This window comes from Bemisia tabaci, chromosome 4 (assembly GCF_918797505.1).
Source record: "Bemisia tabaci chromosome 4, PGI_BMITA_v3".
NCBI lineage: Eukaryota > Metazoa > Arthropoda > Insecta > Hemiptera > Aleyrodidae > Bemisia > Bemisia tabaci.
In genome coordinates, this window is record NC_092796.1 from 55,610,145 (window position 1) to 55,632,963 (window position 22,819).

Below are 22,819 nucleotides of genomic sequence, written 5' to 3' on the forward strand. Positions count from 1 at the left end.
AAATTATTTTCTCTTCCCACAGTAAAAACAAAGGAAGTCCAATATAAAATGTGAAAATTAGTACTGAGAGGAGCAGGCTTCAGAAAGGGGTAAATTTTTTCCCTTAACAATAGAAATCGTTTGTAGCGAGCAATTTGATCTTAGGTCTTCCAATGACAAGTGAAAATTTGTTAAAATGTATTGGGGGGGGGGGGCGAAGGAAGAAACACAGTTTCAGCAACTTTATCTAGCAAATTAAAGGTTGACTCATCAAGGAATAGAAAAATTAATTAAAGCAAATTTTTACAAGGTCTTGATTACAATTTTATTTGAAATTATTATTCCTCAAAAATACACGCAAAAAATAACAATTTTGGGGAATACTTTAAAAATCACAGATTAACCAATTAATGGTGGCGCACAAATAGCTCAGTATAAAAATATTGGGGAATCAATCAAAAGTTTGACAATGTCTTGAAGGAAACAGAACATAAACACAAAAATGGTGTCAAAGACAGCCATTTACATTTGCAAGACAAAATTACAAGTCCACTTGACATACACAAAACGAGAGTACACAAGAAAGCAGCAGCAGAGACGCACAACTTAATATTTAGTCGAATGCAAATAAATATTTACAGAAAAAAATAAGGGCACAGAACAGAAACACTGTTGCGTTGTGAAATCAAAACCTTGAGAGTATTACGTTCACTCTCGCACCAGAGTAAAAAATAAAAAGAAATGTTTAGTAAGATTTCCTCACTACCAACAAAATAAATAGGTAAAATCTATTGCTTTAGAATACTTCTGAACTTTTTTAAATTATACGTCATTACGAGCATTTTCAGGAAACATTGATGATCTTAATTTTTTGCTGGGTTATACCTATTAAGGCTCATTTGTGATCAGAGACTATCTTGAAGAAACATTGTTAGAAATTATTTTTCCTTTAAACGCTTTTAAAAAAAATGCAAAAGTTCCTATTAATACATTTTTGCTCTCAAAATCAAACAGATTTAGAGAAATTGTTTGAGATCCCTTGTGCTCATCGCTTATGTTGAAAAAATAAAAAACAGGATAGGATATGGAGCTTTTCTCAAGATGTAGAGGTTTTTAGAGTCCACGCCAAATAAGTTTATGCACCTTCAGACTATGACAGAAGCTAATGTCCTATCGCACTCTGAGGGAACGTAAATTTATTTAGCAATGATTCAGAAGTAAGATACTTTTTTCGCTAATATTGCGGTGAGTTTTGCCCCACAAGAAATTTCAGTAATCCCTGAGACATACTTTTACAGAGAATAAAATTTAATACGAAAAAATGATAATAATGATTATATCTTATGAGAACTGCAGGAGCATAGTGATACATTGACAGAGCATTCTAAATGATAGGCCGGTTGGTTTTCAAGAAAATAAAACACTACAATCTCATCAGTTGCATATCAGCGGTGAAACGCCCAAAACACGTATCTTCTTTGCTGTGATTTGAAGTCTCAGATTCCATTTACTTTTTTTGAAGTAGAACAAAGTTTTTTCATTTTTTTTCCTACTTCAAATAACCCACACTGGCTAATCCTTGCGCTTTTATTCCCAACCCCTCCTCTGTCCCTACAACCAGTCCCAGGCAACCATTGTTTGAGACCACTGAACTCGGGTTGCCTGGCTGGGAATCAACCCCGGGACCTCTTGGTCATAGAGCCAGCGCTACAACCACTACACCATAGGTGGCCGACAAGTAACATCATTCCTTAAAGCTTTTACAGAATTTTCTTTGCACACAGAAGAAAAAGTGCGGGAGTTTTTACCAATAGATGTTAAGTAGTTTTCCATTTGAAAAATATAGTATGACGGGAAGTCGCCGATATTGCAAACCAATATACAGTGTTAGGGAGTTTTATCAAAGATTTGTATGTAAAATTATACGACTGCACTGATGGATACAACAATTGGCATAAAAAGCAACGTTCTTGAGTAAGTTGAAAACCGGTTTTTTTCTTAGCTTTTGAATAAGAGGGGGACTAATTACCACTTACTAAATGATAGAAATGTCGATTAACACTAAGCAGTTCAGATTCTGAGCAAACTACAGTAAATATTAAAAGTAAAAAAAGAAGGAATAAAACAGTTGATCTTACATAAGAACCAACGACAATAACCTCTGCAAATATGATCGCAAATGTTTCAAACTGAAGTCAAGGATAGAGCCGGTGGTTTATGTTAGGAAAAAGTTCTTTCCTACTTGAACACTACTTGTTAAGAGTGAGAACTTTGATAAAGGGGAAAACTTGAGAGCGAATTGGAACTCTTTCAAATTTTTAGAAGCTGATTGCTTACAAATGGGAAGAAGAACAAATGAAATCATATTGATGATGCTTGTGAAAAGTAAGTTCATATGAAAAATTAATTTAGCTCTGAAAAGTTAGATTTGCTTTAAGGATGAAGGATTAACGAGCTGTACTCAGGCAGGCAGGGATTATGATGCCTGGTCTTTTTTAATGACTGACAGGTCATGTGGTAAACAGAATACCACAAAAAATTAGGTCCAAAAATCTGCATAGACACTTGAGATTTAAGTCCTCAAAACTGGAAACATTGACAATAAGATGAAATATTTAGATATTTGGATAGTGAGAAGAAGAATCTAAAATTTTATTAAATTTGTAATTTAACCCACTAAGTTGATACTATTTTAATGGTAACTCCCAGTTGGATCTCATAAAAAGGTGATTATAGTTGAGTATTTGCCTTCGGAAAATACACTTCAATAGATAATTAGAACTTGATGCATACTAAAATTTAGATGTTGAATAATGTATCTCTGATAAATGGTTCAATAGATCTTAATTAATAGTAAGCCCAAAGTAAAAAACAGCACAGATTGAATGTTTCGATATAAACATTATTTAAACAGTTGACTCATATAAGCAGTAAATCTTTAAAGACCTGCAAGAATAATTAGAGAAGCTATACCTCTGAATGGAAGGAGAAATTATACTAGAGATTTTGAATCTATTTCACAAATGTTATGATAAAATTTATAACAAATTGCTGAAGTATCGTAAGAGTCAACGCATCACAACCACGGTCAAATACTGTAATATGGGGGTTTATTGAACTGAATATTGCAGGAGCATTGAATGGAGAGGACTTTTTCTGATGGCTCTAAGATACATTTTTTTATTAATTTTATTGTGATGTTTTTCTTCTAAACTCATCAAATGAGAGATACTCATTAGGTATTTACTTCTCTTAAAAATTCTTGAAGAAGTTTCATTGTATTTTGGTTTGCTTTTGCAACACGTAAATGAACAATAGTTTCGGCTAAAAATCATTCTAAGCATAAACAACAACGGATTTTCAACCCATTTCTGATGTATCTCATCTGTGGAGTAAAGATACTGAAAAATGACTGCTTTAAAACATATTAAGAGGCTTCAGACCTTCAAAGTTTAGATTTCTGTGGTAAGTAATAGAGAAAACCTACTTCAAGATGCAAATTTAACTGTCTCATAGATCAATCAAATAAGAAAATGCATATCAACCAGCAAAAGAACTACTTACAAACATTTGAAGGAAGTTCACATACACAAATATAAAAGGAAACAACAATGCAACGTTTAACGTAACTCACACTTGGAAAAAATTGCCAAAGAAATTAATTTAAACTTGGTTAATTGTCTGATATACTGAGGGCAAGGGCTTCGTCTTCAGAGATGCTGGAGTCATCACTTGAAAAGTTGTCTTCACTATTCCAATCATCTGAAGAGCGAGGTTGTAGCATGAACCCAACAAGGTTAGATACATCCCTAATTTCTTCAACAGAGAAAGCTGAAACAAAATTCGAATTATGAGAAATAGTTCTTTAAGGTCCGTTCGCAGAGTCACAAAATAGGCCTTGGTGGCTCAATTTTAAGGAGACTTAATAGAAACAGATGATTGAAATTCATTTAATCTTTTTCTTTTCCTGCATCATTAATACAAAAATGATTATTTTATTTGTGCTTCTGTGTTTCATTTCACATCAATGAAACTTTGGATGAAACATAAAATTCAGCAGAAAAAGGAGTAATTTGGTAAATTTGAATCACTTATTCTGTAATTAAAAGCTGAAGGATGGTAAGTGAACACTCCTGTAACTACGCAAGGGGAGTAATTTATTCGACTTCTGAGTAAGCTTCACAGGTACCTTCGGTTTTGCTTAAAGCAACATTAATCTGCTCCATGGTTGCATACCACATTGGTTATTGATACGAAATGATTGAAAATTCATGTCAAATGTATACAATGAAATCAGATCATGATGCAATCTCACAAGATAAAGAAGTTTTTCTGATAGAAGTCTCACCTTGTAATATTTTTTTAAATTGTCTGATTTTAAATGAAAAAGGATAATTTTATCATGTAAAGGCCAGTTATTGCGATCAAAAATCATACACTTTTTTTCAATAATATTTAGCTTGTACAAACTTTGCAAACTAAACAGCTATAAAGGTTAGAAGACAGATGACTGCTCCGTTTGGGTCATCAATTACGACAATTCGGTCTCAAGTCCATCTCAGGAGGTTAATTGACAAATCGGGGATGTGTGTAACTACTGTCAATTGTATATATTAAAATATCCTACAGAGAGAATTGCGTTTTGGGTTTACACCGATTGGTGTTGACAACCGAATTCCATTGCAAAAATTTGCCTTGGGATTTGAAATGCATCTTAAAATCAAGCACCTTACATTTGAAAAAATGTCACACATTTTACGAAACCTAAGTCCCTGCAAAACCAGAGAAAAACAAATTGAAATAACAACATACCTTGGCCATGTTCATCCCAAAGGCAATGTGTGAACAGTCTGACTGGAGTAGGTTGGGGCAGGATGTAAAAATCTAGTATAGTAGGTGAAAGTCCTCTTAGAATCTTTGCCTCTTGATGAGCTGGTCTCCATGACTTAGGTGGACTAGGAGACTGCTTGACATCATTCAAAGGACTATAACCTTCAAGCCAACATTCTCCTGTTTCAGAACTCCATGTGAAGAGGCATTTGACTTCAAAAAATAATCTTGGGTCCTTGGTATCCATTGTTTTCCGCCGTTTATACATAGAAGCTCGAGGTTCTGTGTCGTTCATCAACTCAGCATTAAGCCACATACATAAAACGAGTAGAATATCACCATTTAGTGGGCAGACATCCACAATTTCAACATCGTAATCATTGCAGAACCAAAACTTGAATCCCTCGCATTTGCAAATGATGTCTGCTACTCTTGAGCAAAATTGTTCGATGTCGCAGCTCACTTGGCGCACAGTGCAAACAGGAATGTTTAATTTGCCGGCTTTTTGATTTGAAATCATTTCCATCTGCGTATAGCCAGACCCATGGACTGAAACAGCCAAAGCACAGTCACCGATTGTTCCTTGCTCATCATCTTCAATATCAGTTATCGTTGAAATTATTTCTTCGTCTACTTCTGTGAACTTCCGGTCAAATTTGACAGAGCTTTCAGGGATTAACTGACGTCCAAAAATACGGTCAGTCTTACCTTCACTGATCTTTGCTGATTTATTCTTGTCAAAAGAACACTTTGGCTTTTTAGCGTCATCGCTCAGACCTCGAGTTTCATCCCACTTGTTCAAATTTTGATTCTGCGGCCGAAGAACAACACGCATTGAAGACTGAACCTTTCCTGTATCACTGTCCAGGTCAGTCCCCTTATCACAGCCTAATCTTACGGAACTATCTAGGTTTGATTGAGGATTTGCATAGCTTGGTGGATAGCACTTATGATTAGAAACATTTTTGACCAAGTTCAGTTTTGAAGAGTTTCGACTGTTGATGCTATAGTTGGAAAATCCTGACTGTTGAGGCGTTACAGTGCCAGGGATGTTTTCAAGGAATGATCGGATCGCATCACATCGTGACTCACAACTCGGAACATATTTGTCTGAGACTTCAGAGCGAGGTGACAGGGTGTCCAGTGACTCCCAATCGGCAATGATTGAATTTACATCTGCTACATCTGCCTCTGGCAAGAAGTCTGTTTTGATTGAAAGCTCTGAGAAACAACCTTGCAATATTTTTCGCGGGGTATTGGCACTCTTTGAAAGCCCACTGCTCGTTTCTTCGCAAGGAGATCTGGGTTTATCACTACCTTCACTATACAATTCGTTAGTTTGAGCATTAGAGAGCACAGCCATGTTAGTTTCAGCACTAGTTAAGTTTGGGGAGTCAGTCTTCATGAGTAGCGAGTCGCAGCTTGAGGCGTTTTTTGTTTGAAAATTTCTGCACTTGACCCTTGAGAGAACAAAGTCGGACTCATTTTCTGAGGGAGAGTGGTCGTTATCAGACTGAAAAAGCTCATCGACAAATGAATCCGATTTGACTCTGTTTCTCTCGTTTGATAGGTGGCATGCCGATTTTTTAGCTATTGGATGGACATTTTCTGTATCCATCACATCATCATCTGTGTGAAATTCGTACATTTTGTCTGCTAAGCGACGTCGGCGGAACCACTTGAATTTGATATTGCACCCATCATCTGACTCTTCAAATGCATACACCTACAAGAAAGAAAGGGAATAAATTAAACATTGCCAAATTAAATAACACGTGAAATTATGTCATAATTAGAACCCCAAATTCGTTGAAACTAATTTTGACTAGTCGAAACTAGTTTCCACAGACCCCTTTAGTTGGAACTAGTTTCAAAATTGAGGTAACTGGGACCCTCATTGTTGGAACTAGTTCTAACTGTTTTTTTTTCCATGAGAACTAATTTCGACTGAAATTTATAGGTCAAAACTGGAACTATCTCATGAAAAGTAATCACCATTAGGTGGAACTAATTTTGACTAGAGAAAAGTAGAAGCACATGCAGACCTAAATTTTAAACATTATAATTTATTGAGTGAGGTACTTATGTTTTTTTGCCTTAATGACTCTTACTCTGAAAAAGCGTTTTGCAGTGCAGTGGACATGTTGTGTTTAACTTCTCAGCAGTATCCTACATAGTTTTAAAAAATCAGTTCAAATACATCTGGATGTTTTTGAAAGAGAAGGATTTTTAGTTAACTAGGGTACAAGAATTAGCTTTTGTTATTGTTCTTCTTCCTCTTCTTCTCCTTCTTTTTCTTCTTAATTTCTCTTTCCACACATCTGTTAAATATTATAAAATTCTCAGACTTACAGTGAGAGTCTTGTTGGAAAACTTACTTTTTCAGCTTGATCTAAAATAGTGCGTCTCCACACTTTAGTTTTGTTAGGAACAGGTTTCATTGCAAGTTTAGGCATCTTAGCGCACCACATCTGAGAGCTAGTTACATCTCCTGGTGACTGGCAAACAAGTTCTTTTGGCACTGGCGATTTAAGCTGAAATCAGGTAAGAATTCACTATCACTTGAGGGAAAAGTCAGCGGTGAATATAAAAAAAAAACACATTTTCAGTTTGATATACACACCTATTCTATTGAAAAATAAAAGGTTGAATCTCTAGGAAATTGCAGGAAGATAGCACGGGAGACAGTACTGGTCAGCTTGTCACAGAAAATGTAGTTTGGCAAAATTTGCCCTGTCGTGCCCTGAATTTTTTCTGGTTTGTAAACATAATTTCTGGGTAGGCGGGCCAGGGCTGGCTGTCTATCTTTTCTGCCTACTTCTTATTTCCATACACTCATGGCTGAATTATCATTTCCTCCTACTTTTCCGAGTAATACTCCCAAGTTAGGCAGGTGCAGCAACACAACAGAGGGTTACTAACTTACATACAGTCCAGTCAGCCTGACTGATTCCTTGATGCTCTTAAATTTATTGCTGCGTCTGTAGTTTGACAAGCTAAAATGATAAGGAGGCGATGAGTCAGTTGCATCCTCTGTGAGGGACAGGGAAAACGAGCAACATGGTTTCGTTTTCATTTGTGGGGAATGGATCACTAGACAAGGTACAAATTTAAGCATTCTGATACGTGTTTTCTAACTAGAATTTCACATAGAACACAATTTTTGCATTGATAGTTACTAGAATGAACTCCTAAGTAAGATGTTAGCTTTAGTATTTTACATTGTTTACAGGAACTTTAAATTGCCCCGGAACGAGAAACGCAATACTCTACGTCAAATTACGCACTAGAACGGTTGTAGAAGGCTTCTTAATCAAGCAGTTTTTCCCTTACCCTGTGTTGTTTAAAGTGTAAAAAACTTGTAATAACTGATTTGGAGCGCCAAAATTAGTATTATCATATTTTCATGCTGCTTAGACTATTACGGCTATATTTAGTGCTGAATTTGAATAACATAAACCATTGCGTTTTCATGAGCAGGAGGTTTGAATTAATGTGTCATGAAACACTAAATATCTTGGTTAGGAGTTAATTTCAGTAATTTTTTTTTGCGGATTGTGTTCTACATGAAATTTTGGTTTTAAGAAAAATGTATCAAAATGCTCAACTCTATTGTGCCTTGTCTAGTGATCTATTGTGGAATGAAATGCAGATACTAAACGTGCATGGAGGTTAAATTCACCATCTGGTAATAATGACTGACAACAATCAGTCTATATTTACCCTGTAATTAACATTATTGACAGATTATTATGGTTCTACTTGCACTCCTCAGCAGGGATTTTAACGGTCTCACGAGTCGAGTCTGTAGAGACTCAGACTCGGCCTCAGCGATTGAGCTCGGCAGGGGGGCCATGGGCAGACCCGCGGCAGTGGTGCTGGTCTGCCACCATGATCCCCTGGCAGCCTCGGACCACTGCCCTGATACCGGGTAACCACCGACGCCCGGTGTCAGGGAAGAGGTCTGAGATCCTTTGTCAACGGATGAAGAGGCTCAGGCTCAACGGCGCCTGTACGCAAACAGGGGTAAATATGCTGATTTCCGAGAAGTTTCCGTGGGCGCGCTACCGAATCCGCCAGCCAGCCAGGCTTTCCCCAGCGAGTCTGCCCTCTAGAAAGACGGTATTGGCAGCGAGTCTGCCCTACGGTGCAGCTCAGAGGGCGGACTCGATGGAGGTCTCGCGCTGATGGTCGACCCTGTCGAGGTGGTCCGTACCCAAACTTGCTGAACAGAGATCGCTCCTGCACCGAGATCACCTGCTTAGCCGACTCCCAATCCCTGCTCCTCAGTAACCTATTCCTTCAACGACAGAAAAAAAAAGAAGCAAATAATAACTTACTTGAAGATAATTGGCAGAGAGCTTATTTTCATCATTTTCATCACATGGTAGATTTCCATTATTGGTTGATATTCCATACCTGAATGGGCGAACATAATTATAGCCATGCTTCTCAAGGTTGGCTCCTAACCTGAGGGGGTAAAAAACAGAGGGTAGTGATTAACCACGGTTCAAAACATGGGTTACCTGATTTAGTTATCCACAGACTGAAAAGCCACAATATTGAAAAATAGAGCTGAGGGAAAAAATAACACAACCAAACAGAATTTAGATCAATTTGTTCACTTGAAATGAGGATTGGAGGTCACCTAAGGTCTCCAATATAGCTTGATGTAGAAACTCAATGTTTTACTCCCCCCCCCTTTCCCCCTCCAGGTTACCCTTAAAGTTTGTCTATTAATTACTCATACTTGAGCCTTTGCCACTTTAAAAAAATTAGGAAAAATGGCAACATGGCAGTTTTAAATCGGACTGGACACTCTAATTGTTGATGTACTTATGTTAAAAGTACATGCATTTAGAAACAGTTTAGCACAAACAAGGACTTGACATCTTTTCCAGAGGATATTGAAGAGCCAAGATTCCAACTTGGACTTCCCCCTTGCAAACCCTCCCCAAAGTTGTTTGATGGTCCTGAAAATTTGGTAAGAGAAGATCTCAAGTATTCGAGATTGAGCGACATAACTTGAGGGAAATTCAGGGAAAAGGATGGGGAGAAGTTAAATTTTTGTAACAAGCTCTTCAAGTTTTACTGTACAGCTCTAAAGAGTCTGATTGCAGTCTTCTCAATCAATCGCTGGTTGCACTGTTGGTATATAACGGTCACCGACTTAACTGCTTGAAAAGCAAAGATTAAAATAGTAGAACACTAAGCTCATCTAATGCCTGCTCCTGCTGCTTACTTTAAATTTAACATAGGAATTTTTTGCGGAGATCACTAGTCGCCTAGGCAAAAGTGTTGTAATATATTTTCAAGGAGGTGAGTGTGTCAGGAGGCAAATTGTGGGTCTTAGGGTGACCTCCACTTCTTCCTAATTTTCCAGGTTTTCTATGATCTTTGGATTTTTCATCTCTCTAATTTTTAAATCAAAAGAAGCAAAAAAATAAGCATAGGGCAGTGCAAAGTACTGGTACTTTCATACAGAGTTCTCTCCAAGTCAATGGTGAATTCTTCCTTGAAAATTCAAGCCTCCTAACAGTCCCGAAAAATTCACTTTTGACTGGGAGAAAGCTCTGTGTCAAAGCGCTGTGTAGTTATGAGACGAGGGAGTTTGCAATCCTCCTGATTAGGCTTTTACTCTCCCTGAAAAATTTTGTCTTCGTGTCTTTCCTGGTCATCTGACACCCTGGAGTCTCTAGAAAATTCATACAGAATTCCACAGATACCTTGAAAACATTCCATTGATCTGGATTTGTTGGCAATCTTTCTTCAGAGATTTAACTGGAAATTTGAAATTCCACTTAAAACTGACCAACTTGAAATAGAGGAATTTTTTGCAAAACTAGATGTAATGGTGTACTTTTTCATATGATTGAGATCATAATAAAACATCAATACAGTTGCATGAGGTGACAATTGATCATTTCAATTTTCTTTCTTTGTTGTTATGTTCGAAAGTAATGAGTGTGCTGAGTACAGGTTAACAGTCATTTTCGGCAAAGCAGTTTGAGGATACACGAAGCTGCTAGAACAATGATACAATGATTTGAACTACTTAGTGTCCGAAACCTTATCATCAGTGAAGAAGTATAATTTCTCAGTTACAGGTAGGTGGTCACATTTTTCTTCAGCTTTTATGTGTGAGAAACAATTACAGTAAGATCTGGCTGAGTTGAATTGTCAAGGGACGAAGAGAAATGTTGTCTTGAGCAACTTTTTGTCTTATCCACTTGGCTGCTTAGAACAAAAATGAGCTAAGTGATTTTACACATCTGAAAAGTAATTTTCTGAGAGGATTTTCATGATGTTCGATTTCAATACGTGGTTTGAGAGAGATTTTTGTAGTCACAGAGGTAAACTGACCCATTAATATTTCAGTCATGCTCCTCTTCATAATCATGTTTATGATGATCTCTTTTTCATTTTTTCGTTGTTTTATAGTATTTTGATCAAGTGCAGATCATTATCCTGTTAGATGGAAGGGTAAATATGTAAGCGTACTTATGTTCAATTGGAGAGTTGACGATGCTGTCTTGCTCCAATGATTGAGAGGGTGGAACAGTTGAGGGATCCTCGAGGTCCACAGACAACACATGGAGGAAAACTCCGGTATTGAAAACTATTCGATTTGCAGCTTTCAGACTTATGGAAAGATCAAGTGTGGGATTCGGATTTGATAGATTAAATGATGTGTGAACTGTTAGACCATGTTTTACACATCGCATACTGATACAACTGTCCCAATTGGCAGCGAAGTCTAAAAAAAAAATAGAATAGATCAGTAGATAAATATCAATAGAAAATGTGACTAAACTTTAAAGTCCAAAGTATAATAATTATGTGCATTATGATGCGCTTCCTCCTCTGAGGTAAAAAAAAAAAAAAATTTTACTATGTAATACTAAAAACCAGATTATTGTGATAACTAGCTTACTGGATGTCTCAAGTAGGTTTCCTTGGATTTTCCTTAAAGATCATAAGATACTGAAGATGTCTTCATTCATATACATGTTTCAAAATCATAATTAGTTTTATTGGTGTCAAGTTTGAGGTAAGGCAATATCACAATATTTCTGCAAATTTTAGGACTTTAGAATGAAATGTCATCACTCGTTCATGATCTTTTTTTATTAATTTTTTTTTCTTTTTAATTTTTTTTTTTAAGTAATTTTAAAAAAACGATACCTAGATAACAGAATTCCTATTATAGTTTCATGTGATAACTTGATTAATATTAAATAAAACGTTACCTTCCGCATCAAATGAGGCTGCAATGAGCTTACACTGGTAACAACTATGCAAGGCAGGTAAAGTGGTAATAGTAATGAAGGCTTTCCTATCTTCTTCCGGTACTGGCGTATCAGAGTTACTGTAAGGACAACAAGAACGAACAATCTAGAGCACACTGATAATTATACTTAATATTAAACATACCTATATTGAAGAAAGAAAACATAGCTAACTTTAACAAATACCAGACTCAGAATTACCACTGTCCATCGATACTCATGCTAAGGAGGTACAAATTTCAGCTAGAGATGATTTTTTTTCTCTCATTCCCCTAGATAAAGAGCACATGGATATTTCATCAATTCCAAGCGTGATGCATTCTTGAAAAATGGCACTTAACTTCTTGGGGGTTTGAAATTTTGGGGAGAATGAAAGTACCGTGATTAGGATCGGAATTATCAGCTTTCAGTTTGAAATGTTTCAGAAAGAAGGTACATAAAGTCCATATCGTCCCGAATATCACAAGCGTCATTGGAGCTTAGGGATTATGTTGCCAAACTTCTCAATCTTGTTAATTTTTTACAAAAAAAGTCGGTTGAAAATTTTACCTTGCATTTCTTTTGTCATTGAGATTAATTCCTAAAAGTTTCATAAAAATATGCTCAATAGTTTTAAAGAAAAATGATGAGATGTCTGACAACAGCATAAAAGCGCTACTGCCGCTTGTAATACTTAAGCTGTAAGAAGATGATGTTTTAATGTACAGAGCATATTAAATAAATAAAACGCCTCAGTTTTAGAGGGTCAAGCAGATTTTTGCTCCTATTGATGACTTTTTCTGGCAGATTTGTTTTTACTTTCTACTGACAGAATAGATGAACTTACTAGTATCCACAGGCCACTATTTTATTAGGAATGGATGGCCACTGAGCTATGCTTATGGACAAAATATCACGGATTTCAAAATCGCCAAAGAGCTGGACTTCCCCAACTTTCACAGCAGCAGCAAAGGGACGGAACGCCCACCAATGCAGCTTGTATTTGTAAGGTGGGAAGCCAAAGTCTGCGGAGTGTTGTAATGGATTCCCATTGGAGAATGAATATGTAATGAGGAACTGGCCACACTGTGTAGTACCCATCAAAATTTGACTGGAAAGTAAAAGACAATAATAAGAATGTTAGGTCGTCAAGCTGAACATGAGTTTGTTTCCTGAAAGATAAGAAAGAAAGGAAAAATTGTTTTCATTTCTTTTGATTGCAATGGATACCTTCCTAACTAAAATAGACATGAGCAACAAAGAGAGATGAGAATAATATGATGAACAATACCAACCAGTGTGAACCTAAAATGAAAAAAAATTTTTGACTAATTTTATACTGGCAGCAGTTTGTATCATATCGATGGCCAAAATGCGAAACCACAACTTCCATTGCAGTGTTTCAAAATTTACGTTTTTATTTTATTTTTGAAAAGAAATAAGTCAAATTCACAGCTTGAAATTTTTACGAAGTATTCTGCTGATGGCAAAGAAAAATCAAGAAAAAATTACTTAAACGTCAAGGAAAAAATGAACTATGATAGGAGGTTTGCTACGTCACAAACAGAGATATGTGGTTTTGCACTTCGGCCATCAATATTTCCAATGTCTTAATTAAGCTCCCAGGAGGAATTTATGACTGGACTGTTGCAATTGTTGACCGAAAAGCAGTGTACAACAGTTATCTGTCTCCGACTGCTGTCAGCTGTTTTGTCTGCAAGGTTTGTAAGCAAAGGATTTCATTTAGAAAGTGCATGATATTGAATTGCCGAAATTCGCCTAAAATAACCGAGGTTTATAAAACATTTGGACTCAAATTTGATCATTCTCAAGTTCTTTTTGCTCTTGTTTTTTATGGCTTCAAATAATCCAGGTGACAAATCAAGGGATTATTCTTAAGTTCTTCAATTTTTCTTCTGCTGGAGGGACATTGTTTAAAAATATTAAAAAATAGGACCAACTTGATTAGGTCTATCTGGGGACCTCTAGTTGTTCAGACTCAAAAGTAACTAAAATTACACCTTAGGAGCCTCTTGCTAATTACCAAAACGGTTTGTCCAAGAAGTTCTACCTTGAAACCCTTGATTTTGAAGGTCAACAAACAAATCAAAATAATAATTATTTAAAAAAAAACTTAATTATCTTAATATACCTTTTAGCTATAATTAATAGCTAATAAAAACAGATGAGCAAGTAACAAAGCTATCAATTCAAGAGGTACTTACTTCCCAAGATGTAAAACATTCTTTAGATGGAACATTAATCGGTCAGGAATTCCATTGAATAAATATTTAGCTGGTTCACGTAAATTTTTTGCATTACGTTTGAATAGGCCAGAAATCTAGGACAAAAAATTAAGATACATTAGGAGAGATTGTGCTCAGTTACTGGAAGTTTTAGTGAAAGTCAATCCTCCTCTACAGTTAATGCCAGAAGTTAGCTGATTTTTAAAGTGAGACATAAAATCTGTCATCCTGTTCCTAGCACTCAGTTCTAATGCTGAAATGAAGACAGTAGATTTTCTGTTTCACTCAAAATGTCCATTGACATTTTGAAAATAATTGCAATTCGTGTTTTCTATCTGTGTTGTGAAATAAGGAGCCCAAATTGTGGATCGAATGGAGACACAAATGAAATTTAAAAAAAAAAAAATGTAGAGTACTCTGAGAAAGAGGCGAGTTTGGCTTTAGCAATCCTAATGATCAAAAAAAACAATCTCCCCTTTCATTCTGACATTTGAAATTACTTAGGTAGTTAGGTAGGTTAGTAGATGATGTGCGACTGAACACATTGACAGTGAAACTGCAAAAACGCAAATCTCGGTTGCAGTGTTTCAAAATCTCCATTCCTATTTTATTTTTAAGAAGGAGACCTAACCAACATCATGGCTTGAAAATTTCATCAAATTTTTTTACACAAGGTGAAAAATCACTTAAGTTTCCAAAAAATAGGTAGTTGTCCATACACCTAGAATGTAAAGTATGAAAGGAAGCTTACAACACCACAAACCAAGATAGACGTTTCTGCAGTTTTACCATCGATATTCAACACTTCTTGGAGATCTTGGTGCTTCAAGCAGCTGTCCCTCTTGCTTGGGTCGGCATGGAGTGCTCATAACATTTGTTTTCATGCGTACATATTAGATTATTCTAGTGGTTCCTTGAGGGGACCTTGACCCTGTTACCTGATAATGAGAATCTCAAGCTGGCACAGATGGTAAGCGTCATATTCACTATATCAAACTCTAAAAATGAAAGGAGATTTAACTTCTCATCGAGCATTACTTCCAAGATAAGCAATCATATATAGTAATGCTGCAGATATTCAAGTTGACTATAAGTAAGAGATTTTCCACATTCAATGAGATTAATTACCTTGGTAGGTACTTACAAATCCAGTGGCGATACCGAAACTGACCATGATTTCTCAGTTTCAGAGGAAATTGAGAGGTACTGCCGTCTGCCGATTATTAATGAAATGCAGAGGTGTTGGAAGCTTGGGAGACAAAGCACATAAAAAGTGGGTCAAAGATGTTCAACACATGCAAAACTGATTATTTAAGGTGATGAGCATGGTGATCAAAATAAATATTGTTGATAAAGCAGTGGTGAAAGAGTACTCTTAGGGGTTGCTGTTCAGCCACATCCTAGAGATGATGCAAAGGTGCAAGTCCTCAACAAAACAGATCGATAGAATGCAAGAATTAACGAAATGTCAGATTGGGAAATGATTTAAAATAGTTACCTCACGATTCCTGAGTTTCGTTAACAAATTAATGTTATGATTTTTCTTGTCGAAACTCATCATCTGACAGAGACAATGGCTTGCAAGATATCAGACACAAGTATGGATGAAATAAATCCGCAATTAAGACTTAAATGGTCATTGTTATTACGATCTTAAAGTTCGATGATCTGAGCTTGACTGGCCATTCGTAGTTCGGTTGTCGGTGGGGATATTGAAATAATATGCCAAAATTAAAGCTTTTCTTCAGATCATAAGACGCACGATGCTTGGTTAGGACCAAAACCACGGAAAGATAAACGCGAATCCGAGACTACGAGTTCATTTATCACGTCTCATTACAGGTGCAGAAAGTGTCCTTAGTTCACGAATTAGGAATGAAACAATTTCGGATTATCCAAAGCTATCAAAAATTCTCATTTACTGGCAAACCTCGGTCGCGATCAACATTCATAGGTATGCGCACACACACTTACACTGATAATAATCTTTGATTTTGTGTAGTGGTGAGAACGTAAATAAAAAGTGGTACATGAGACCCTGTGTTGCCTAGTGGGGCAATGTTTGTCATTGTTTGTATTTTATTCTGTTTCTAGCTTTTTATAAGCACGAGGGGAACGAGAAACCAATTCAAAAGTGTGCTAATTGTATGTTTTTCAGTATTATTTCATTGTTTTTTCATGTGATTATTTCAGGGCATCAATTGAGGAGCAAAATATTAGATTTTGGTGCTCAGAGGTTGCTTTGACAACCCTGCAATAAGGGCATTTTAGTGTTGTCGGATTGCAATTATTCATGAATAAATGTTAGAAGGATTTTTAGATTTATTTGACTCAAGCGGCTTCACTGTACCAAGTGCCCTAACCTCAAATAACAATTGTGAATGTGATTTGCGCTCTCGAGCTCTCGTGCTCTCAGAATCTCAGAATCGCAGGTCCTTAGGTCCAATTTAGGTCCCCCCCTATTCCTCAGAACTCATTTTTATAGACGTACCTAACTAGCATAACCATTCTTAACTCCCTCCTAGCCAGCAAACAGTTTAGTACCAAAATTATGTTGGAAAAAAAACCATCGGAGCAACAGTTTGTCTCCTCAACGCTCAATCACATCTTGGAGGATTTGCAGGAAGCAGAAGCACAGGGCTTTAATCTTCCGAGTAAGTAGCTAAAATTCGACCTTACCTGCATCTATAATTGCATTTTTTTATTTCTGACGTACATGAATGGGTATCAAGATCAGTCGTTAAGACTTGCTCTAGGCAGCATGCTGCGAAGGCATCTCTCGTGGAGCTTTGTCGAATGCTTACTATTCTGGCTCATGTGTCGCCTTTCAACTAGCAAGTTAATTGTTGGAACTTAGAACTTCTGTCAGCAAGTACAGAAATTGAGAATTGATTCATTGCATAGAGCGGATGCATCGTAGGTTGAGACGAGTGTCAATCCCCGGTTACCTTCAAATCAGCACTACGCAACAGGTTAATACATGCAGTCAGATGGCACCACTGATGAGTGGTGACCTAAGCAATACTTGACTTTAGTCTCAACATACGATGCGTCTGCTCTAGGACAGACATGGCCTCATTTTGTTCTGTCTCATCGTTCTGATTTATTTCTCACTATTAAGGGATGAATGCACGTGCAGGCTTCTTCAAGAGTTAAAATGAACGCTTTTTGAAGTCTGTCACACTGATGATGTCTATAGAGCAACCTTAGTCTGTATTAAGTCGACAAAACCGCTTTGTAAGTGATTATGCTATATGGACGACGCTCAGCAGAAAGGGACGAAGCCTTAACAGCTATTGCCAAACTTAACTTGACAATTAAATGTTTCGAAAGAGAATGTTTGTGCGGATTCTTTTGAAAATTTTAAGGAATTTGCTTTGCGCTGTGCAGAAAATTCACAGAAATCTGCACTAAATCCTGAATGTTTTTCATGTACAAAATTCATCTGGCCCATTAAATGTAGCACTCTCTGATGTGGCTTGGTTCATTTCTGCTTAAGGTCTATTTGGATTGTATTTAGCAAAAAGGAACCAGCGCGATCACAGTGTTGTTAAAATGTTGCTTCTTCATAATTATCTAAAAAATCTCCGAGAGTATCGAATAGTTTTAGCTTCCCACCAAAGAAGTGTTAGTTTTCAAGGAAAATAATTGTGTAAATTTTAATACTGTATGTATAACGGGTATTTTTGAAAGAATATGAGAAGTTGCACAATTTGGAAAACACTGCAATTGCGCTGGTTCCTTTTTGCTAAATGCGATCCGTTTATTAGTTCCATAGACCTATAACACAATCTAGACTGCACACTAGGCCCAACTCAAGGCGGAGAAGGTGAGACAGCGAGGGGGGTAAAACAGGGTAAAGATGCACCTTCAGCTTATTTGATACAGCCTGAGATATATGTCGTACCACATGACGCTCATTATAGACAAGCGGCCATGCGTGTGCATGTCTGTTTTGCCTGAGGGTGATTTGAGTTCGCAGAAATTCATTGGTACTTAGGACTGCTGGCAGCATACCTGGACTACAGACCAAGGGTGGCTGAATGATACCAGTTGCAATTCAGGTTGCTTATCGTCCCACCGAAATATCCTAATGCGCGGTCTAGGTTGTGTCATACGTTTATGATTAGTTCTAATACGTACCCTCAGCGACTTGTTATCCTCAAGGTTAAACTGCCTCTTACTGCCTATCGAGGTCATGTTGAAGTTTTTGCATCTAAAAGAAGGATCAGAATACAATATCTTACGGTGCTAAGTTACTGTAATAATTTAAAACCAGTAATGATGTGAATGTCAATCTTTGTAAAGTGCTCTTAAGTTATTTAGATAATTGGCTGTTGCCACATTAAATGTAGAATATAATCTTTATGTCACCTTATAATTTAGTTAAGTAAAAAACATTTGTTTTAGGTCCTGCTGAGGTTCTTGGTGGTGAGAAAGAAGCTGACACTGATGCTGAAAATGTTATTGCAACCAAGCACTATGAAACAATCAAGAAGCTAATTGAAGATAGTAGTAACTTAGAAGAAGTTTTGCAACAGTTGAAGAAAGCCAACAGCACTCTTCAGAACCAATACAAAGAACTCAAAGACATGACAAATGCTGTAAAAGAAGCTAGTGCAGCAGCTTTACATTAATTGTTGCAGTTACTAGTGGTATTTATTTTATTAAGTTTCTTGTATAGTTTTTATAGAAATTTAGCGTTATTAGTGACGTAATATTTAGCATGAAGCATTTTTGTCCGTACATAGGTTGTAAGGCATCATTTCCACGACCATCAAAGTTGCGGCTTCATATTAAGAAAATTCACCTCAAAGAGCAGCTTTTTGTATGCACCTATTCTAATTGCGACAAAAATTACACACAAGCAGCACACTTGAAGCGACACATTGAAATTAATCATGAACGCAGTGGTGGCACTCCATTTCAAGCCAAATGCTCTTTTGCTGGCTGCAAGGCTGTGCTGTCCACCAAGTGGGGTTTAGTTCGTCACGAAAGAACTCATATGTCTAAGGATGAATTCAAATGTCTACATTGTTCAAGATCTTTCACCAAAAAAGTATTCTTAGAGAAACACATGGTCACTCATCATAGCCATGGACAGCCGCATTACCAATGTTCGCAATGCCCTCTAGCGTTTAATACTCATCATCGTTACCATCAACACATGTCCCGAACGCATGCAGTCTACTTTTGCAATCGTGCAGGCTGTAACATGGTTCGCTTTGAAGATCATAATAAGTTGCGGGCACATGAATCCTCCATCCACTTTCCGGTCAAATTTCAATGTGCTGAATGTAGTAAGAAGTTTTCACGTCGGATGTTTCTTGTGGAACACATTAGCTCAGAACATGAAGGTTTATCTTTTCAATGCCCCCACAAGGATTGTGAAAGAACTTTTTCATACAGACGCAATCTGAATACACACTTGAAATCGCATGAAAACATACGCTTTTCCTGTGCACATTGCGGCAATGAGTTAAGCACTAAACAAAAGTTACGACAACATATTGAAAAGATACACCAGAAATTAGGTAAACCCAGAACTTTCTCTAAAAGCAGCAAAAGTGTATTGGGAAATGTTTTGGGTTTATATCATGATCATGATAAATTGATGAATGTGAAAGCTGAAAGCTTGGTATCCAACTCTGTCAGTAAAATTGACCCGTTAAGAATAGAAACATCATCAGATACTGATAAATTGATGAATGCGAAAGCTGAAAGCTTGGCATCCAACTCTGTCAGTGAAATTGCACCATTAGAAATAGAATCATCATCTGATATTGATAAATTGATGAATGCGGAAGCTGAAAGCTTGGTATCCAACTCTGTCAGTGAAATTGCACCGTTAAAAATAGAAACATCATCAGATAATGAGATACTTGGGTTTTAAAGTAAATTATTCCTATCGAGTAACCTGAAGAGACTCAAGGTCTTCAAGATTTGTTCAAGCGTTCAATCCCATGACAGAGCATACGTACCTTCTTGGTGAAAGTCGGCTTTAATATCTTGATTTTCAAGCTGCTTATAATTTTACCAATCCTCTGGCCTTTTTTCCTTTCAATAATGTGTCATATGTTTGAACAGTATTTACTGCTATTATCTCTTACATCTCTAGTAAGACCTTAAACTGTACATTGAAGGAATCATCATTGATTTTGATGGTTTCTATTTTCTTCCTTTTCTTAGTTCGATTGAATTAACTGTTTTTTTTTTAAAATGTTTGAGATGAGCACCTGAGAGAATTGATGGACTAAAATGGTAACACCGAGGAGCAATATCTGCAGTTCCACATTTATAATCTTTCCTTAAAGTAAGCATTTGCAGTTTACACACATGTAGAAAGTTATAAAGCCTGCAATACAAATAAAATGATTTTTATTGTTTCTTCTCAGTGCGTCTTAAATCAATCAGATCATTGTGAATATTTGACTCGTAAGTAAGTCCTCCCAAAAATTTCATCTGAAAAATGGTATCTTCTATCACCGAAATTGTTGCAAAATGGTATGATGAGTGAATGAAGTCAATTACAATATGGCAAGTTTGTTGATCCTAAATTTACGCCTTGCGTATTGTTTTTATTCATCCTACAACTTTTTTTGAATTAGTGATTATTCTTTTCATTTATGTATCACAACTAAAAAACCAAATGCATGAGCTTATTAAACGCATTTCTTCTGATTTTGAGATAATTGAGAACTAAGGTGAGAACTAGAGTGTGGCAAACTTTTTTATGTAGAATTTTTTCTTGTGTTTCATGGCAGTCTTATCCTCATGATTTTGCTTTTAACTCTCTGTTTTTATCATAGACTACCTTACAAGAATGGCATAAACAGCCTAAACTTGATTTGTTTACAAATCGATGACCGAAGTGCAAAATCAAGTATCTCCATTGTGATGTTTTAAAATTTCCCCTCCTATTTTATTTTTTTCAAAAGAAACAAGCAAACTTTATTGCTTGAAATTCATACAGAATATTTTGCGACCAGAGAAGAATAATCAAGAAGTTCTCAAGAAATTGAGTTGACTATGATCAGGGAAAATGAAGTGTGACAGGAAGTCCTCAACGTCGCAAATGGAGGTACATGGATCCCGTACTTGGGCCAACAAAATGTCAATAAACAGGCTCATGCTCCGGACCCTTCAGTTATTTTTATATGATTGTGAAACTGCTTACCAAACCATGTATCTCGGTTAAAGACATTTCAGACTTCCTGCTGTACTATAATTTTTGAATGGGAAACTACTCATCGTCTATTCTTGAAAAATTCTGTGCTTTTTCTACTCTGTGAAAACTACAAGAAAAGTTCAAGGAATAATATTGATTTGTTCTCCTTTAAAATAATTAAATGAGAGTGGAGATTTTTAAGTACTATAAACTAGACACGTGGTTTGGTAGTTTCATTGTCGATATAATGTCTTGTAATTAAACGGATTTCATAGGAATAAACCTAATTAAATTAAGTGCCATCTAATTTTCTTTCATGTCTTATTTTTTCGACAGAAAAATAATGACAACTTTGACTTGAAATTTTGTGAGTATATTCTTTATAAGCTGGAAGAAATGCTCAAAAAGTTTCAAGGCATCATTTTGTTTGTTGTCCTGTCAATAGAATAATACTTGAGGTAAAATTAGGCAATGTTAAATGCAAGTAAGTAGTTAGACCATTAAATTCATGCATTCCTGGTGGTGCAATGTTCAGTCAGAAGAAACATATCCAAGAATGAAAATAGACACTGAATAGAAGTCTTCTTTTTCTAAATTTCCCCTCAGTGACTGAGCAGCTGATATGAAATCAGACTGCTCCCCCACTACTCTTTGAACTGCTTTTCGGTATTATTAAAATCTTGTAGTAGATGAAGTAAGCAGAAACAATATTCATCATCCGTTTGAGCCGCGTGAAGATTTTCTCATTTAGTTAATTAATAATGGATTCATCTGTAGTTAAAATGAAAAGGAGGCATGGAGAGCTATTTTTGGATGGAATACCAAATTATTTTAGATTTTTTTAATCCTCTCACGTTGCACATATTTCTGAATATTCAATATCATTTTATATTATTATAGAGAAAATTAATGACATTCAATGGCACGGTTTTCATGACTTTCTTATGTAAAGTCAAATATTCAGTATTATTGTAATTTGAGTTTTTAAGACAGGTCAAATGCCATCAACAAGCATATTTTATACTTTACTATTTTTATATTATTGTTATTAATTATCCAAATTTTCTTATTATGCACCAAATGTTGTTTTGTTAAAAAAGCTTCAAAGCCATGGAATTTCAATACATTAATCTTGAAATTATCTACTTTTTTATTTTTTCAATATATATCTCATAATAATAAGAAAATGGAAATAAGTGTTACTAAGCCGCCAAACCCGAGGATGTCGACAATTTAAGTAACTTGGCTTTTCCAAATATTCGTGACCCCAATGCAGATGTTTCTTGGCTCTAGCCTAAGTACAGAAAAAAATTTTGCTTTTCAAGGAC

At 36.2% G+C, this 22,819-nt stretch overlaps 3 protein-coding genes across 3 annotated transcripts; 2 read left to right on the plus strand and 1 right to left on the minus strand.

Annotated features, from left to right (window-relative positions):
- Positions 1-279: 279 nt before the first annotated feature.
- LOC109034107 (uncharacterized) lies at positions 280-16,324 on the minus strand. The gene is made up of 9 exons (XM_019047055.2): positions 15,822-16,324; positions 14,303-14,418; positions 12,925-13,188; positions 12,060-12,178; positions 11,311-11,566; positions 9,150-9,279; positions 7,188-7,343; positions 4,792-6,535; positions 280-3,810 (listed from the first exon to the last, which is right to left on the minus strand). Exons 1-9 carry the CDS (start codon positions 15,882-15,884, stop codon positions 3,653-3,655), a joined length of 3,006 nt encoding a protein of 1,001 aa, XP_018902600.2. The 5' UTR covers positions 15,885-16,324; the 3' UTR covers positions 280-3,652.
- Positions 16,325-16,688: 364 nt separating this feature from the next.
- LOC109034111 (uncharacterized) lies at positions 16,689-22,632 on the plus strand. Its single transcript, XM_019047060.2, has 2 exons — positions 16,689-16,977; positions 18,734-22,632. The coding sequence occupies exons 1-2, from the start codon at positions 16,875-16,877 to the stop codon at positions 18,958-18,960; spliced, it is 330 nt and encodes a 109-aa protein (XP_018902605.1). The 5' UTR covers positions 16,689-16,874; the 3' UTR covers positions 18,961-22,632.
- LOC109034109 (transcription factor IIIA) lies at positions 19,050-20,216 on the plus strand. Its single transcript, XM_072299648.1, has one exon. It carries the CDS (start codon positions 19,050-19,052, stop codon positions 20,214-20,216), a length of 1,167 nt encoding a protein of 388 aa, XP_072155749.1.
- Positions 22,633-22,819: the final 187 nt, after the last annotated feature.

Bases quoted from the DNA above. Each gene is read 5' to 3' on its own strand.
- LOC109034107 (XM_019047055.2), bottom strand. From the start codon at position 15,884: ATGATGAGTTTCGACAAGAAAAATCATAACATTAATTTGTTAACGAAA. The intron at 11,567-12,059 runs GTAACGTTTTAT...TTTTTTTTTTAG, and splicing joins AGCCTCATTTGATGCGGAAG to ACTTCGCTGCCAATTGGGAC. The intron at 9,280-11,310 runs GTACGCTTACAT...TTACCCCCTCAG, and splicing joins AACTCTCCAATTGAACATAA to GTTAGGAGCCAACCTTGAGA.
- LOC109034109 (XM_072299648.1), top strand. From the start codon at position 19,050: ATGAAGCATTTTTGTCCGTACATAGGTTGTAAGGCATCATTTCCACGA.
- LOC109034111 (XM_019047060.2), top strand. From the start codon at position 16,875: ATGTTGGAAAAAAAACCATCGGAGCAACAGTTTGTCTCCTCAACGCTC. The intron at 16,978-18,733 runs GTAAGTAGCTAA...CATTTGTTTTAG, and splicing joins ACAGGGCTTTAATCTTCCGA to GTCCTGCTGAGGTTCTTGGT.